General features: G+C 51.1%; 1 protein-coding gene across 5 annotated transcripts in view; it reads left to right on the top strand.

Annotated features, from left to right (window-relative positions):
• The window catches only part of LOC111853917 (retinoic acid receptor gamma-B-like), a 39,723-nt gene extending 25,796 nt beyond the window's left edge, over window positions 1-13,927 (top strand). For all 5 annotated transcript variants that reach the window (XM_072715354.1, XM_072715356.1, XM_072715357.1 and 2 more), the window contains 7 exons: window positions 7,397-7,545; window positions 7,642-7,783; window positions 8,829-8,992; window positions 9,087-9,263; window positions 9,429-9,633; window positions 9,901-10,059; window positions 10,163-13,927. In XM_072715354.1, the coding sequence (XP_072571455.1) occupies window positions 7,397-7,545; window positions 7,642-7,783; window positions 8,829-8,992; window positions 9,087-9,263; window positions 9,429-9,633; window positions 9,901-10,059; window positions 10,163-10,494 (1,328 nt within the window). In that variant the 3' untranslated portion in view covers window positions 10,495-13,927. The remainder of the gene's footprint in view (window positions 1-7,396; window positions 7,546-7,641; window positions 7,784-8,828; window positions 8,993-9,086; window positions 9,264-9,428; window positions 9,634-9,900; window positions 10,060-10,162) is intronic.
• Window positions 13,928-16,367: the final 2,440 nt, after the last annotated feature.

Genomic DNA, 16,367 nt, shown 5'->3' on the forward strand with positions numbered 1-16,367 from the left:
TGTTGAAACTGAGAAATGTGAAATGAGAAACAGTTTTTTGACAAATATATGCTCAATTTGATTTTCATGCCGGCAATATGATTTAAAAAAGTTGGATCAGGGGCAACAAAAGACTGGAAAGGTTGTGTAATGCTAAAACAAAACACCTGGTTGAATATCTCACAACTCATTAGATTAATCAGTAGCAGGTTGCTAAGATGATTGGGTATAAAAAGAGCCTCCCAGAGAGGCAGAGTCTCTGTGCAGTGAAGATGAGGAGAGGTTCACTGCTCTGTGCAGTGAAGATGGGGAGAGGTTCACTGCTCTGTGAAAGACTGCGTGGGCAATTTAAGAAGAATGTTCCTCAGCGTAATATTGCAAAGAATTTGGGAATTTCATCATCGATGGTACATAATATTTTTAAAATATTCAGATTTACATTTTACACAGCGTCCCAACTTTTTCGGAAATGTGGTTGTAAGAACGTGTAATCTGTGAATGCAGTCAAAAAACTATGGTGTTTTTTGGTTACTTATGGTTAAGGTTAAGGTCGTCATAGCTGGGATTAGGGCTATGCCTATAGAAATGAATGGAGAGTCCCCACAAAGATATAGATGCTAATCTGGCTGTGTATGTGTTTGTGCGCCGCATGATTCTGCAAGCGGTCTGCGGCGGTCACACACTGTACCCCCTCCGATGCTGTGAATCACACACTTTCGCGGCAGTTGACTCAGAATGCGCCACCTCCTCTGTTCTCAGTAAGATCCAACAGCAGAAGTGATACTGTTCAGATTGCATCTCTGAAATGAAGCACTAGAGTGTGTCAGCTGCCCCCCCCCACACACAGACATGCACGCTGACTCCTCTCCCTTTGAATGATCATCCCTTTTGAGTCGTCTCGATACCCAAAGGTGAAAACCCCCCCCTCTGATTGGGACGGTGGTCCCGAGCAGCTGTCTGTAAGCGGCTGGCACCCCCCCCCTTTCCGCGACGACCCAGGTCATTATTTTCCTCTTAATGGAAGCCTTTAATTATTTCATTATAATTACAAAAGACCCAATTAAGATTTTGAATGCCTGCAGGGGCAGGATTGTGAGAAAGGTGGGGGGGTGACGAGGATCGAGGTGCGTGGTGGAGAGGGGAGGGGCCGTTTTCCTCCCCCCTTGATGATTTTAGCAGTGTCACCCTGGCGCCAGCTGGCAACTGGGCTGATGTGATAATAGACTCCCTGGCAGTGGAGTCCTGCTTCCCCCAGGTGTGCAGCAGCCAGAGCAGAGGCTGCGCAGATGTTTCCAGGATCTGTACAAAAGGACACATGCGGTAGCATCCAAACAGATCTGCACATTTTAGGGAGGGTGCCCACCTTGGCATCATCTCGACGAAAAGACTCCATGGGTGGGGGTCAAGGTGAGAATGAGGCGGGAGGGGGGGAGTCCGCGTTCGTGTGAAGGAGACTGGAATACTGGGAGACGCCGTCTTGGGGATTTTCGTAGTTTTTTCCGGTGGGATTCCCTGCATGACAGTGGTCTGCAGTGAAATGCATTGGGCTGGCTTCTGCGCAGCTTCCATTTCCTGGAGTCCGCGTTACGCGCCAGCTTGTCTCCCCGTGATTTATCGTGTCTCTGCTGAAGAGTTAAAGGTGAACGAGGGGCCATTGCAAAAACGACAGGAATGGCTGGGATGCCGGCCGGGGAGCCGGAGCAGGGTGTCTCTGAACACAGCAATGAAACTTCCAACGGGGCCACAGAGATGAATGTCACCTGGACATCAAAATGGAGATGGGAGGGGTGGCTTTAGGAGGGAAAGGTAGAGCCAGAGGGAGGGGGAGAGACAGTGAGGTGAGACATAGAAATGGAAGTAGGGGGGAGGGTGCCAGAGAGAGAGGGAAACAGACAGAGAGACAGAGGGAAACAGACAGAGAGACAGACAGAGAGACAGAGGGATACAGACAGACAGGCAGAAAGACAGAGAGACAGAGGGATACAGACAGAGAGACAGACAGAGAGACAGAGGGATACAGACAGACAGGCAGAAAGACAGAGGGATACAGACAGAGAGACAGAGGGAAACAGACAGAGAGACAGAGGGATACAGACAGACAGGCAGAAAGACAGAGAGACAGAGGGATACAGACAGAGAGTTGAACCCCCATATTTCTCTGGTTTTGAAAGTGTTTGCATTTCAAGGCTCTGTAGGTCACTGATCGGGCAGTGGCTACCTGTCACTGGCTACCCGTCAGTGGCTACCTGCCAGTGGCTACCTGTCAGTGGCTACCTGTCACTGGCTACCTGTCAGTGGCTACCTGTCACTGGCTACCTGTCACTGGCTACCTGTCACTGGCTACCTGTCCCAGCTCAGACATATAGCCGTGGCTGTTAGGCTGCTCCCCAGACCTCGAATGGTTAAACCTCAAATCACACTGTGGTGACAGCAGGAAGAATGAGCTGTTCGTCGCTACAGCAAAGGCCCTCGCTGCTTTCACACGGGGCCCCGAGTCCATCTGACTGTTGTGTTGGGGTGTCCTTAGCACACCCCTTCATTCTGCTTTTGATGTAGGGGGCAGCAGTCGTTGATGAGAAGGAGTGCAAGTGACTTCCGTTCTAACCTGAAGTGCCTCCCGTGTGGAGCTGCAGGGCACGTGCAGGGCAGCGGACCTGGCAGGGTGATGAAGGACAGCAGACCTGGGAGGGTGATGAAGGACAGCCAGGCACTGATATGCAGGCAGACAGTCAGGGAGACGCGCGGACAGACAGGCAGGCAACCTACTTTGCAGGACTTACTTTGGTCATCTAACTGGCACAGATACCGATACAATGCAGATACACAGTCACAGTCTCTCTCTCTCTTTCTCACACCCACAAACATGATTTCTGATAGCTATCTATCTGTTTTTTCCGCAGACATTCATTAATCTCTCCTCCCTCGTATTTACTGCATTTTACTGCTCTGATCACTTCATCAGCACCGTGCCCCTCCCGACCTCATGCTCCGCTCCTGCTACCATAGGCCTTCAGAAGCTGGGGGAGGGGGGATCCAGCTCTGAGAGACATGGCACTGAGGCCAAATGTTGACTCTGTGTCTCCAAAGGAGCAGGAATATAAAGTTTTTTTTTTTACAAGACACTTTGAAGGAGGAGGGCTGTTGTGTGTGTGCTACCCGCCAATTCAGGTTTAACAGCATGCCATCGAGACAGCCCCTCCCTTCCTGTTCACCGTAAATGACACGTTTGTGTCCATGTGTGCCCAGCTCTGTCTGCCTCTGTCCTCTTTCCCTGGAAGCCTCCATATGAGCCTCCGTCAGTGAGGGAGCCTCTATACGGGCCTCCTTTGGTGTGGGAGCCTCTATACGGGCCTCCCTCGGTTTAGGAGCCTCCATATACGAGCCTCCGTCAATGAGGGAGCCTCCATACAGGCCTTCATCGGTGTGGGAGCCTCCATACAGGCCTCCTTCAGTGAGGGAGCCTCCATACGGGCCTCCATCAATGAGGGAGCCTCCATACGGGCCTCCTTCAGTGAGGGAGCCTCCATACGGGCCTCCATCGGTGTGGGAGCCTCCATACAGGCCTCCATCGGTGTGGGAGCCTCCATACGGGCCGCCTTTGGTGTGGGAGCCTCCATACGGGCCTCCATCAATGAGGGAGCCTCCATCAATGAGGGAGCCTCCATACGGGCCTCCTTCAGTGAGGGAGCCTCCATACGGGCCTCCATCAATGAGGGAGCCTCCATACGGGCCTCCTTCAGTGAGGGAGCCTCCATACGGGCCTCCATCGGTGTGGGAGCCTCCATACGGGCCTCCTTTGGTGTGGGAGCCTCTATACGGGCCTCCATCGGTGTGGGAGCCTCCATACGGGCCTCCTTTGGTGTGGGAGCCTCCATACGGGCCTCCATCAATGAGGGAGCCTCCATCAATGAGGGAGCCTCCATACGGGCCTCCTTCAGTGAGGGAGCCTCCATACAGGCCTCCATCGGTGTGGGAGCCTCCATACGGGCCTCCTTTGGTGTGGGAGCCTCTATACGGGCCTCCCTCGGTTTAGGAGCCTCCATATACGGGCCTCCGTCAATGAGGGAGCCTCCATACAGGCCTCCATCGGTGTGGGAGCCTCCATACAGGCCTCCTTCAGCAATAGGAGCCTTCACCTACACCTAGTTGAGCTTATGACCGCAAAACCTTTTTCAGTTTGGGACCCTTCCTGCAGACCTTCTTGATTCTGGGAGCCTTCATACAGACCTGGAGATGTCTGCCAGCATGGTATCTAATATAGCAGATCCTCAGTATGTGCAGATATGACTTTTTTTTTTTGCTCTCGAGTCACGTTCTTTGGGATCGCTAGCCCCTGTTCAGACAGAGGCTCTGAAGCAAAGGAAGACCCCCTCCCTTTGTGGGGGAGGCTCTCAGGTGATCACTTAGCAGGCAGCTGTCAAAAGGAGCTGCCACTGTGTGGTTTTTACCCCTCCCCCCTCCCACCAGCACCTTCCGCTTCCTGGTGATTTCCATTCTTTGAAGCCTCCCACCTGGACCTCTTTGCCTGTGACATGCCCCCCCCCCCATAAAAAAGGCGTGTACTCTGATAACCTCCATCATGGTGGCTTGCTGGGGACGTACTGAGGCTCAGGCTTTGGTCAGTCCCTGGGGGTGGAGTTGGGGGGGTGGCAGAGGAAACGAGGCAGAGGAAGTGAACAGGCAAAAAAAAAAAAAAACGGGTGGGGCTGTGACCACAGACTGTGACTCTGCGCTGGTTGAGCAACTAGCGCGGAGGATGACGTGGTCCATAGGGCAGCAGCAAGCAGATGCGGGGTGGGGGGGGGGCTGGCACCGCGTCAGGAGGGCAGAGGGATATGGGGGTCCTCTGAGGGGTCTCCCACCCCTCCCTCATCACTGCAGACCTGCTGCCCCCCCCTGCATCTGTCCAGAATGTGGAGTGCAACACATTACAGTGGTTACAGCATGAGGGAGCTGCTCGGCAGAGATGTTGACGCACATTCGCCCTGGTGACGCAGGGGCCGCGAGCTTCTTCCTCCGCCAGGTGTCACAATCGCCAAGAGTTTAGCGCAATGGCCCTGATGCCAAAAGGTAACGCAGCATCCGGAAGGGCTCCGAGGCACAGGGCCGGGAGCGGCCATTAGCATCGCCTGTCAGGTGACGTCCTTCACACACCTGCTCCGGCCCAGGATGGGGTACGACCCGCAGGGCAGAATCCGAACATGGTGTGCAGGGTGGGCCGCACATGAGGGGGCTGGGGGAATGAGTCCCTTCTGGGAGCCACACAGCTGGGCCGCTCAGGGACATGGGGGGCGGTCAGAAGCCAAACTCACACTGACACATAAGTGACTGCAGCCAGTCAGGCAGGAGATTAAGGGTAAAGCGATACTCGTGGACATCCCCGCCCCCCCCCACAGCTCCCTGATTGTAATGCAAATTTGGCCTCTGGCTGTGGCGCTGATAAGGATGGGCTCGGGTTCCGTGAGGCAGCGACATGAGGGTGGATGGGGGGTGGGGTCTCATTTAACGCATCTCACAAGTGATGACTGACATTCGTACAGGGAGGCCAAGTGAGCTATAAATAAATAAACAATCAAACAAACAAATTAATTAATTAAAATCCGTGTCTAACACCAGAGGCTGCTGACAGACTGATGGATTTCTGATACCCCATCCTGCTGCCTGGACTAACCGCGCCCCCCCCCCCCCCACCCCCGCCAAGTCGCTGGCAGTTCCATGATGCCAACCACAGTTGGCCCTTTCTAGTGGCTTCTCAGCACGCCTGCCGGAGCCATATTTGTGGCTGTTAGCGTAGCACACACCGAAAGCGAGGCTCAGGTTACCCCCCCCCCCCCCCCCGCCCTTTTCGACAGATGCATCTGTACGAGGACCTCAAACATTTCCCAAGCAGGAATGGACTGGAGAGCCATCGTACTGCTACTTGGGGAGTGTTAGAAGGTTCTCTAGATCCGGGACCTTCCTCAGACTATTATATTCTCGTTTAATTTGCTGCTGGCCTTAGGTGTCCTCGTCAAAGGCAGGACTGAAGTCTGGGGTCCTGGTGTGACTTTCCAGCCCTGGGGGGGACCTTTGTCATCTCTCTTTATTGAGTTCTCCCCCTGTCTTCTTTTTGAAGTCCTGCCCGATGGCATTAAAAGCCAGAGCCTCCTGAGCGAAACCCTGGTGTCAGAGGAGGGGAGGAGTTTGGTGTCTCCAGGCAGCCGTGTGGTGTCCATCGTAGGGGTTGTGGGGTGGGGCCGGCGGGGGGGCGCGGTGCAGTTAAAGAACCTCCTGTTTTGTTTTTATGATTCTTTTTTACGGGCTTGGGAGCAGAGCCTGCAGCTGGCAGCTTGAATAGCAGCTTGACGCGACCGAGTCCCCATAAAGTCCCAGTGCGGCACAAACGGGGCCCGTCTATGGGATCTCTCTGGACCGGGGCCCCCTTTTAAGGCCGGGCCTCGCAGCGGCTGGGAATTTAGGGCTAGGAAATGAGAGAAAACAAGGCAGCAGGAGGGTGGGGGGGCCACGGCGGGTGGCGGGGGGGAGGGGGGGTTCAAAGAGCGCAAAGCGGCGCTGAAGGCCGATTGGAGCGGAGGCAAAAGGAGGCGGGTCTGCAGGATGTACTGGGTCTCAACCTGCGGGGAAGCAGGAATGTGAGTGAAAAGTGAGGCAGTAAATGGGCTAATGGCAAGTGCACAGCCTGTAACCCCCCCCCCCCCCCACGACAAGGGCACGGCCTGTAACCCCCCCCCCCCACGGCAAGGGCACGGCCTGTAACCCCCCCCCCAGAGTCACGGGAGGGTGAAGACAAGCCACTGTCACTCAGCCCAGGTATGGAATGAGGAAGTCAGGGAAGGCTTAGCCAACCCCCCCCCCCTCCCGCGGAGGCACCATTAAGGAGCCATCTTATCAACATACCTATCAGAGTCTCAGCTAATTGTTTGTGTTGTACCACTATCTCTGTTTCTGTCAATCAGCACTTCCACACCCCAGTCTCTTAAGTCAGGGGAAGGTGTGTGTGTGGGGGGGTGTGGGGGGGTCATGTATGTATTACATTTTTGGGAGCAGATGTCCCGACAATGTGATTAAAAACCTGTTATTTTTTGACATTGTGGGGACCCCTTTTTCGGTTTCCACAAGGGAAAACTCATTTTTATAAAAATCTGTGACTGTAATCAAGAAACAAAAAATGTTGTTTGGTTACTTATGGTTAAGGTTAGGGCCGGGTGGGGGTTAAGGTTGTCATTAAAGAGAGCAGTGCATTCTGCACCCCCCCCTGAACCATTCAGCCGGGTCTAACTACCATTTCACTCTCGCCATTCATTCCTTGAAGGAGAAAAAAATATGCAGCCATGCAAAGTCTCCCCCCTCCCTGTCGGAAGTCAGGTGACACAGATTTGACCACCCCCTCTGCCCCCCCCCCCCCTTTCTCCTGCAGCGGTGGAGACGCAGAGCACCAGCTCAGAGGAGATGGTGCCCAGCTCGCCGTCGCCGCCCCCACCACCACGAGTCTACAAGCCCTGCTTCGTCTGCCAGGACAAGTCGTCTGGCTACCATTACGGGGTTAGCTCCTGCGAGGGATGCAAGGTGAGGCTTTGGGGCTTTCTGGTGCCTTCTGGGCCTGCCACCCGGCACTTTTTGGACATGGTGACCCCCCCTCCCTCCCTCCCCTTCCCCCTCCAGGGCTTCTTCCGGCGCAGCATCCAGAAGAACATGGTGTACACCTGTCACCGCGACAAGAACTGCCAGATCAACAAGGTGACCCGCAACCGCTGTCAGTACTGCCGGCTGCAGAAGTGCTTCGAGGTCGGCATGTCCAAGGAAGGTGAGGAGCCACGCCGGGGGCCTCGGCTCCTGAGAGGGGGCCCCTGGGGGCCGTAGGACACCCGCGGCTGCCTAAGTGGACCATACTGGTCTTTCGAGTTCCAGGAAACGGAACTCTGACCAGGCTGCCAAGGTGTTTCTCAAGAGCCTAGATAACGAGGAGGTGGCAGCATGCAGGGGACCAGCGCATGGCACCAAAAGGGTTATACCACAGGAAATGGCGAAGGGGGGGCGAGGCAGAAATACCGCGGTTTCAAAAGCCTGCTTCCGCTGTCTGGGCCCGAAGCTGCCCCGCCGTCGCCCTTCTGAGGGGCGGTGTCACAAGCCGGGGGGAGGTGCCTCTCCTTTTCCAGGGAAGCAGCACTTCTTGGGGCGGGGGAGGAAGTGCGTCAACTCATCATCGACGTGACACGACACCCCCCCCCCCCCCCCCCGGAGCATGATTAGATCCGCTCCTCCGCAAGCTGCGAGATTCTGAGAAAGGCCTCCCAGTGGAGGAAATCAGGCCTGCGGCCACCTGTGCGCCCGTCGGTCTTTACGCACTGGGCCCAAAAAGTGCGTTAACGGCCTCCGCAGGCCTGCTAATGAGTCCTGATGCAGGTGGATGGTGACGTGGGACCGACCCGTAGTCTGCGCAGGGTCTGTGGACTGGTCAACGGTCCCGATCAGCCGTTTGCCAGGACGCGGCATGTTGGTACGGAATATGTTCAGACGGGGGGGGTTGGGGGGCGGTGGTCACATTGTGCCTCTGCTATTACTGCATATCCTGAGAGGAAGGAAAGGGGGTGGGGGGACGAAGCCTTGGCGGCCGTGAGACGCGACTTTTTCTCCTGACGGGATCACGGAACACAACAGTGGGAAGCAGAGAAACCGGGCAGGGGCTCAGGGGGATGGAAAATGTGGCGGGGGGGAGGCAGGATGGCGAATGAGGCGGCTGCTTTTCACACGTGGATGGGCCGCCCTCTGTGGCTTGTGCGCGGTCCATCCACAATGGCCGCTATGGTCAGGGTCTCATAAACCAACATCCCCCTCCCTGCACCCTGTAGCCGTGAGGAACGACCGCAACAAGAAGAAGAAGGACGTGAAGGAGGAGGCGGTGCTGCTGGAGAGCTATGAGCTGAGCAGCGAGCTGGAGGAGCTGGTGAGCAGAGTCAGCAAAGCCCACCGTGAGACCTTCCCCTCCCTGTGTCAGCTGGGCAAGTACACCACGGTGAGTCTGCATGACCAGCGCACTGGGCCCCCCATCCCTGCCACAGGCTCGCCATCCCTCACCTAGTATGTCACCCCCCCCATTCCTCTTGCAGAACTCCAGTGCAGACCACCGAGTCCAGCTGGACCTGGGCTTGTGGGACAAGTTCAGTGAGCTGTCCACCAAATGCATCATCAAGATCGTGGAGTTCGCCAAGCGCCTGCCCGGCTTTACCACACTCACCATCGCTGACCAGATCACCCTACTGAAGTCAGCCTGCCTGGATATCCTGGTATGTGGACCAACCCTCCCACCCTCTGAACCCCCAGGAGCACCAGAGAGTTGCAGTTCTCCAATTCCACTTGGTTTCACAGATGCACCATCGTTTTCCCGGAAAGCACCAGCTTGTCCCTGTCTCTTAACAAAATGTCTCCCTCCTGTTCCCCCCCCCCCCCAGATGCTCAGAATTTGCACCCGCTACACCCCCGAACAGGACACCATGACGTTTTCGGATGGGCTTACCCTGAACCGCACCCAGATGCACAATGCTGGTTTCGGGCCGCTCACCGACCTGGTGTTCGCCTTTGCTGGTCAGCTGCTGCCCCTGGAGATGGACGACACAGAGACCGGCCTCCTCAGCGCCATCTGCCTCATCTGTGGAGGTAGTGCAGCCTTCTTGAAACCATATGAACACAGAGTAATTAGAACAACAGAGATACAATCCAAGAACACACCCATTAATTGTCTGCAGTAATGTTGTTTCTAATTTCAGCCTTTAGGTTAATAATTCATTCCCAAGGACTTTAAGCCTAGATGTTGTTTCCCTCACCTCTATGTTTATAACCATGCCTCCATATGATTGGATAGTTGCTCCCTTTGCTGCGATTGGCCGATCTTGCTTCCTGACTCCCGCCTATGTCTGTTGTCAGACCGCATGGACCTGGAGGAGCCGCAACGTGTGGACCGTCTACAGGAGCCCCTGCTGGAAGCCTTGAAGATCTATGCTCGCCGCAGACGGCCCAACAAGCCGCACATGTTCCCGCGCATGCTAATGAAGGTCACGGACCTCCGCGGAATCAGCACTAAGGGTGAGTGCCCCTGAAGGCAGAGAGAGACCACTGCAGCGTGAATGCACACACCATCGCTTGGTCGCTAACCCACCAGCTGCTCCGGCTTCTGTTTGTCACGCAGGGGCGGAGCGAGCCATTACACTGAAGATGGAGATCCCAGGTCCCATGCCGCCGCTGATCCGGGAGATGCTGGAGAATCCCGAGATTTATGAGGACGGTCCAGCCCAGGATGGGGACACCACTACCCCCGCTGTCCCCACGCCGACGGCCGTGAAGACGGAGAAGCGGATGGAGGCCGGGGGTCCAGATGATGGCTTTGAACCCTCCTTGGATGAGGAAGATGAGGATGAGGATGAGGACTGCGGGGATGAGGAGCGGGACAGGGGTGCAGACAGCGATGGAGAGGCCTGGGCGGATACTTCCAGGAGAGCCCAGACTGGCCGGGCACAGTGAAGAAGCCGCACCCGCCCTTCTGCAGCCTGACCTCATTAACCTGCCCCCCAGTATAAACACGTACATTCCCCACCGTACTTGCAGCTCCCTCTGCCGGGGGGGGGGCTGCTTGTACAGACAACAGGGGTTCAGTCATACCCCCGGGGTAACAGGAAGACAGGGTCAGGGAGAGGAAGACAAGGTGTGGAAGCTCATGGAAGAATCTCAGACACTCGCTGTGGGGATGGAGGGCAAATGGGTAGGATTTCCCCGAAAAAGCCATCGCTCGCTGTTTATGTGCCCGTTTTGTCAAACTGAGGGGAAGAGGTGGCTCTAAGCCACATGGCCCGCGTCCTGTGTGCCATGAGACTCTCATGCGTGTTCCTGCGTGCCACTCGGGTGTCACCTATAAAGCCATCGAAGAACTGGGCCCACATGCCTTGGGACTTCTGAATTATTATTTTTTTTAATTTGACATGTATTAGACTTTCTATCATTTGATACCTTTAGGGTATATGTATGCACTATATATCTGTATGCATATATTCTGTTCTTCCTTCGGTTGCGATCGAAAGGTTTCCAGATGTCAGACACAGAGAGCGGTGGCAGATTTTAGCGTTAACCAATCAGGAGGCCCCTCCAGCACTTTTTCTTTTCTGGACACATGTGTGACCCGTCGCCCGGTCCGTACAAGGACAGGCGTTAAGGTGGCGCCACCTGCTGGGTCGACCATCTTGTGCCAAAACGCGGTGGTTTAGACATCCGGAGCCTACACCGCTGTCAGGGACATCGACCGACCCCCCCACCCCCCCACCTATAAGGCTGCTCACACCGGCAGTATTCTGGCCCTAGATGGACAAGAACCTCCTTCTTGGGGCATGTAGGGATGGTTGACTCACAAGCCCCCACCCCCCCATACTGTGTTCACTCCAATGTGCTCGCAGCACCTTGGGGACCCTGTGAAGGAAGGTGCTGGCGGTGGGGGGGGGCGGTACACTGGATACAGAGACTGTAAATGTCGGCCATTACTGAAGCCAGGCCAGATACACCTGCCCATACAGCCGTCATTCTTTCCGAGGTTTCTCCCGGAACAAAATCGTGTTCGGGGCTTGTCCAGCAGGCCTCATTGTGGTATGTCAGTGGGCCGCCCCTCTCACTTCCCACTGAGACCATTACTAGCTCATTTCCTTCTGGTCTCCTTCGTAGAACTGAGTGATTCTGATTCGGTCGGGTTCACAGAACGAAAGGAAACGCAGCGATGAGAGAAGGCCCGAACCACCCACATTCATCATCAAACCGTTCGGCGAGGAATTACTCCTCCTGCACCCAGCAGGTGGTTAGTTTGAGGGATCGCAAAAAAACACAATGCAGCTGATCATCCTGTGAATTCTATGCATAGGCGGGGCGGGGCGTGGGGGGGGGGGGTTATGTGTCGGTCGATGGATAGGAGACAGCCATTTGAGATTCTCTACCTGTACGTGTGTCTGCATGTGTGTGATCATTTTGGTGCTTTACTCAGATGAATGTTCCTTTAAGACTCCTGCTAAATAGATAAAGAGAAAAGGTAAAAAAAAAAAAAAAAACATCCATGAAGGCCTTCCTGTCTTCTAAACGTGGCCGCTAGGTGGCGCCACACTCCGGTGCCTGATTTGACATTTCTCTACACCTGTCTCTCATTCTGGGGTGGGGAGGGGTTCTCTTTGTCTTGCTTGTGCTATCAAACCTTATCATGTTAAAATAAGCCATTTTTTTTTACAGGGAATGAGGATTCTGGGGCAATAAATAATATTTTGAGTGCATTGTTAATATTGCTTCAGATTCTTTTCGTTTACTTTTTTCCTAATTTTTGGATCCCATTGTTCTTCCTCTGCACAAATCCGGTGTGTTTGGTAGAAACAAAGAAAAAACATCAGCCAAAATCATCTAGTTAGCCACTCAGAGTCAGGGAGACAGCAGAAGTTGTTCTGTCTTTTTGGAAGCCTTCACTGTCTTGTAACTTAAGGTTCATTTGTAGATAAACCTATAAAATGGTATTACCGAATTGCCTGAGTGTTTACAAATGATATTGGCCCGCTCGGCATGCTTCCATGGGCACGTGCCCAACACAGATCCACAGCACAGCGCAAAACAGCCACTGGTTCACCTGCTTCACTACGAAATCTCGCCTAGAAATACGTTTGTAACACTGTTCTAAGATAAGCAATATGGGACACGCTACAGATTAAGCACAGCTCTTTCTAAACAGATTGCGCGGGGCTCAGAAACACGTGACTGCTTGCTTCAGTGTCTGAAGATAATCCAGTCCCCGTTTCTGAATTTCCCAAAGATAGGAAATGCGGACAAAACCCAAACAAAAAACAAAAACGTCCAAGTCCACGCAATGGTTCTCAACATGACAACCATAGCACAGAACTGAGCTACTCAGCTCTTTGTTTTCAATGGTCCGTACTGCCTGCCAGTCTGTACCTCTCGCTCAAAAGATTAGTAAGATTGTGCTTGAATGAATGTGCTTTGCATCTTATATTTGGCCAAGATTAAATGAACGGAGAAAGCGGCATGTGTGCACACGCGCAGTCCGGAAGCTGCGGAATCTTGAATGGAGCGAAGTGGCGGCAGTGATTTTGTGAGTGAGCGCCGTACTGGTGTAGAACAATGCCGCTAAGCTGGGCAAAGTGCCATCACATTTAGTTTGATTATAGTTAAATCAAGTCAAGGACCACACTGCATAAAACCTAAACTTATATATATTTTGAATTTAGTTCTACTCCGATCAACACACCTGTTTAAACACACTTCAACCAACAGCCGGAATCAGCTTTAGAAACGTAATTTTGTAACTTATGATATGTACCTATGTATTCTTGTTTTTATGTACTTTTCTATAACTATCAATATTTTATTTTATAAAATTTGAGGAATGTCGGGGTTTTATAACGGTTAGAGTCGCATTTGAGAATGTACCAGACATTGTTCACGGTTCTCATCATTACTGTTTTACTAAAGCTGTCTTTTTTCATATGTAAGAAACGTTTGCTAAATTAAATGAAAATAAAAAGGACTACAAATTCAGGGATTTGGAGAAAAAGATAAATGTTTTTTTTTAATTGCTTTTAAGCAATATGAATTCCCGAGTTTATTCTTCTGTGTATTCATGTTCTGCGTCTTCGATTGTTGCAGTAAAACCAAGTAGTGCATCTGTCCTTTCTGCTTTCTCGCCTATTTGAAGACACATATCGGAATCGCTTGTATGCCTTTGGCAGCAGCGTACCGTGTTTGTGCTCAAGCGTCAGTGTTCCGCAGACCAATAAAGACATTTCCTGTCTTCCGTATCTCCTCTATACCAATGAAAAAAGCAAACGTTCATTTTGTTTATAGTGTTTGAATTGTCGTTTTATATCTTTTCTGGCAGTTTCTCAAATTGAATGTTTTTTTTTATAAAGAAATATTTCCGCGAGGAATGTGTCATGTTTTTCCTATGACCATGATTTTTGCATTTGTGTTTGCGCGAAACGTCGGAGAAAGTTGCATTCCATGTTATCTCCATTCACGATTGGCAAGCTGTCTCGTTTGTTAATTACTTGCGGATAGTACCAGACTACGCCTCCAGGGGGCAATGTGGTCACACAAATAACATAATCTGCTTCGCCGTGCCAAATGAAGGACTTACCAGAAAGAGACTTTCATGTCATGAGTGACGAGAAGATAGTGGGCACACTTTGCGTCTAAACGGTATAATATCGATAGCCCTTTATCCTTCTACATTACAACTTAATTGGGATTATATGCAAAACAGATTCTAGTCTTTGCAAAACAACAGCAGTCATATGAAATATCATGTTTAAGGATAGTTCCGCATCGACTCAGAAGGGCAAAGGATTCATTGTGAAACTAAGCACATACAGTACCATGATCCCAAAGGTAACATGAATCCACACACAGCGGAGCCTAATTCATGGCTGGTTATAGAAAATGCTAAATCAGTTACAGATTATTCTTACAGTAATGGAGCTGCGAGATTTAAATAGTAAAACCATGTATAAACCTATTATATCTCCTTCTGAGCCCTTTCTGAGATCTGACAGGCTGCAGAAAGGGCCAATGGGGAGCAAGGCACGTGCATCCGTTACCACGTGTTTGGACGGAGGTCCGAATTAGCTACTATGGCTAAAGCCACATTAATGAATATGTTATATATTCATTTTAAAACTAATTTCTATTCATTCGTATAGTCCTTCGTATCGTGATTAATTTCAGCCATTAACACCGGGTTTTTTTAAAAGTGTATTTGTTACGACTGTTCGTTTTTGGTAGCATATGTAGCTTATATATTTAATCGCGCATGCCCCCTCTGTTTTTTTGCGCCTGGTTAAAAGAAAGCAAAAAATGCATGTTTTCCAATCACAGAGGTTCCTTCCCCCTCGGCCACCAACAAAAAAAGGTAACTTTGAAGTGTACTGATTGTATAAGTTACTCATTATCAACAAGCAAGCTGATTCAGCATGACTATAGTGCCCGTTTGTGAATGCCGCTGTTCTGTCGAAAAATACTACCTATCGAGACGTTCTATCGAGCCTTTCTGCGCATGTGCAGTTCCACCGTTTTGGGATTAGGGTTAGGTTTTAGGGGTTAGGGTTAAGGTAAGGGTTTGGGGGTTAGGGTTAGGGTAAGAGTTAGGGTTAGGGCTATCTATTAGCACTACGGTAGCATTTTTCGACAAGGCAGCATATATCGACAGAACACCGCCTTCTCTTAGGTAGCGCATTTGCACCAAGGCTGGACTGGAATCAAGTCCAGAGGGTATCCCAATGTGCTTGCAGCCTGTACCTGATAGATTGATCGATGCTGGATGGATATCCAAATATGTAGGCCTATCTTGTATTCATCTCCAGTGTTTAATGAGCTATCATATTCAAAGAAGCATTTTGAGGAGGAAAAACAGACTGCAGGAGAAATATGTAATTTAAATCAAATCACATTTTAGACCACTCCACTCAACTAATGTTTTTACGATTTGTACAATGACACATAGCCTACCACTTCCAGCGTGCAACTGCAAACGAGGAGGTGAAGACAGTCGTTTCGGTTGTGTGATTTAACAGACGTCTTAAAAACATTTTCACTGACAGTCAGGTCACGGTATGTAAAGGGGACAATTTAACACAATTACATGTCGGTGTAATTACCTTTTCAATAATTAGATATATGTAATGTCCGGTGGACCAAGATTAACATGAATTATCAACCTATTATATTAAGATAGGCCTAGTATGTTTGCTGAACATTTCTTTGGATCAATTGTTCCATTTTGCAGGACATATATTTTCAAATACACATTAATCAGTAATTGCATTTGAAGGGATGAAAAATTAATATGAATAAATGCTTATAAATGTTGCGTAGCAGAAGAAATAACAGCACGACTATAAAATCGCTCAAATCATTATTAGCGCGGCTGTTGTTAGCGATAGTGTTTGTCTGGATGCATTGGCATCTTATTTTTTGTCTTCTTTGTAAATTCTTTGAATGAATGTTTTTCGTCTGAATACGGACTCAAAGGAAGCAGAGACTGTAAAGGAAACCAGACATCACTGAAGGCTCAATAAAGGCTGTCAGTCACTGTCAGTGTAAAACAACGTTTCATTTGCATTAAAAAATAAGTAAAAGAAGCATTGCTGTACACATGAAGCCAATTATGAACAAAATTAATAAAGGCAGTAATACGCGTAAACAGCGCGCGCACGCAAACACAAACATGCACGCGCACACAGACACACACACACACACATCGCACAAGCTGATGAATGCTTTTGTTGGCGCGGTCATTTTTATTAATAGGAAGACCGAAAGACCGCAATAAATGCAAATAGGATTCCACTAATTAAATTATTGCTAAA

The sequence above is a fragment of the Paramormyrops kingsleyae genome, chromosome 8 (assembly GCF_048594095.1).
Source record: "Paramormyrops kingsleyae isolate MSU_618 chromosome 8, PKINGS_0.4, whole genome shotgun sequence".
Taxonomy (NCBI): Eukaryota; Metazoa; Chordata; class Actinopteri; order Osteoglossiformes; family Mormyridae; genus Paramormyrops; species Paramormyrops kingsleyae.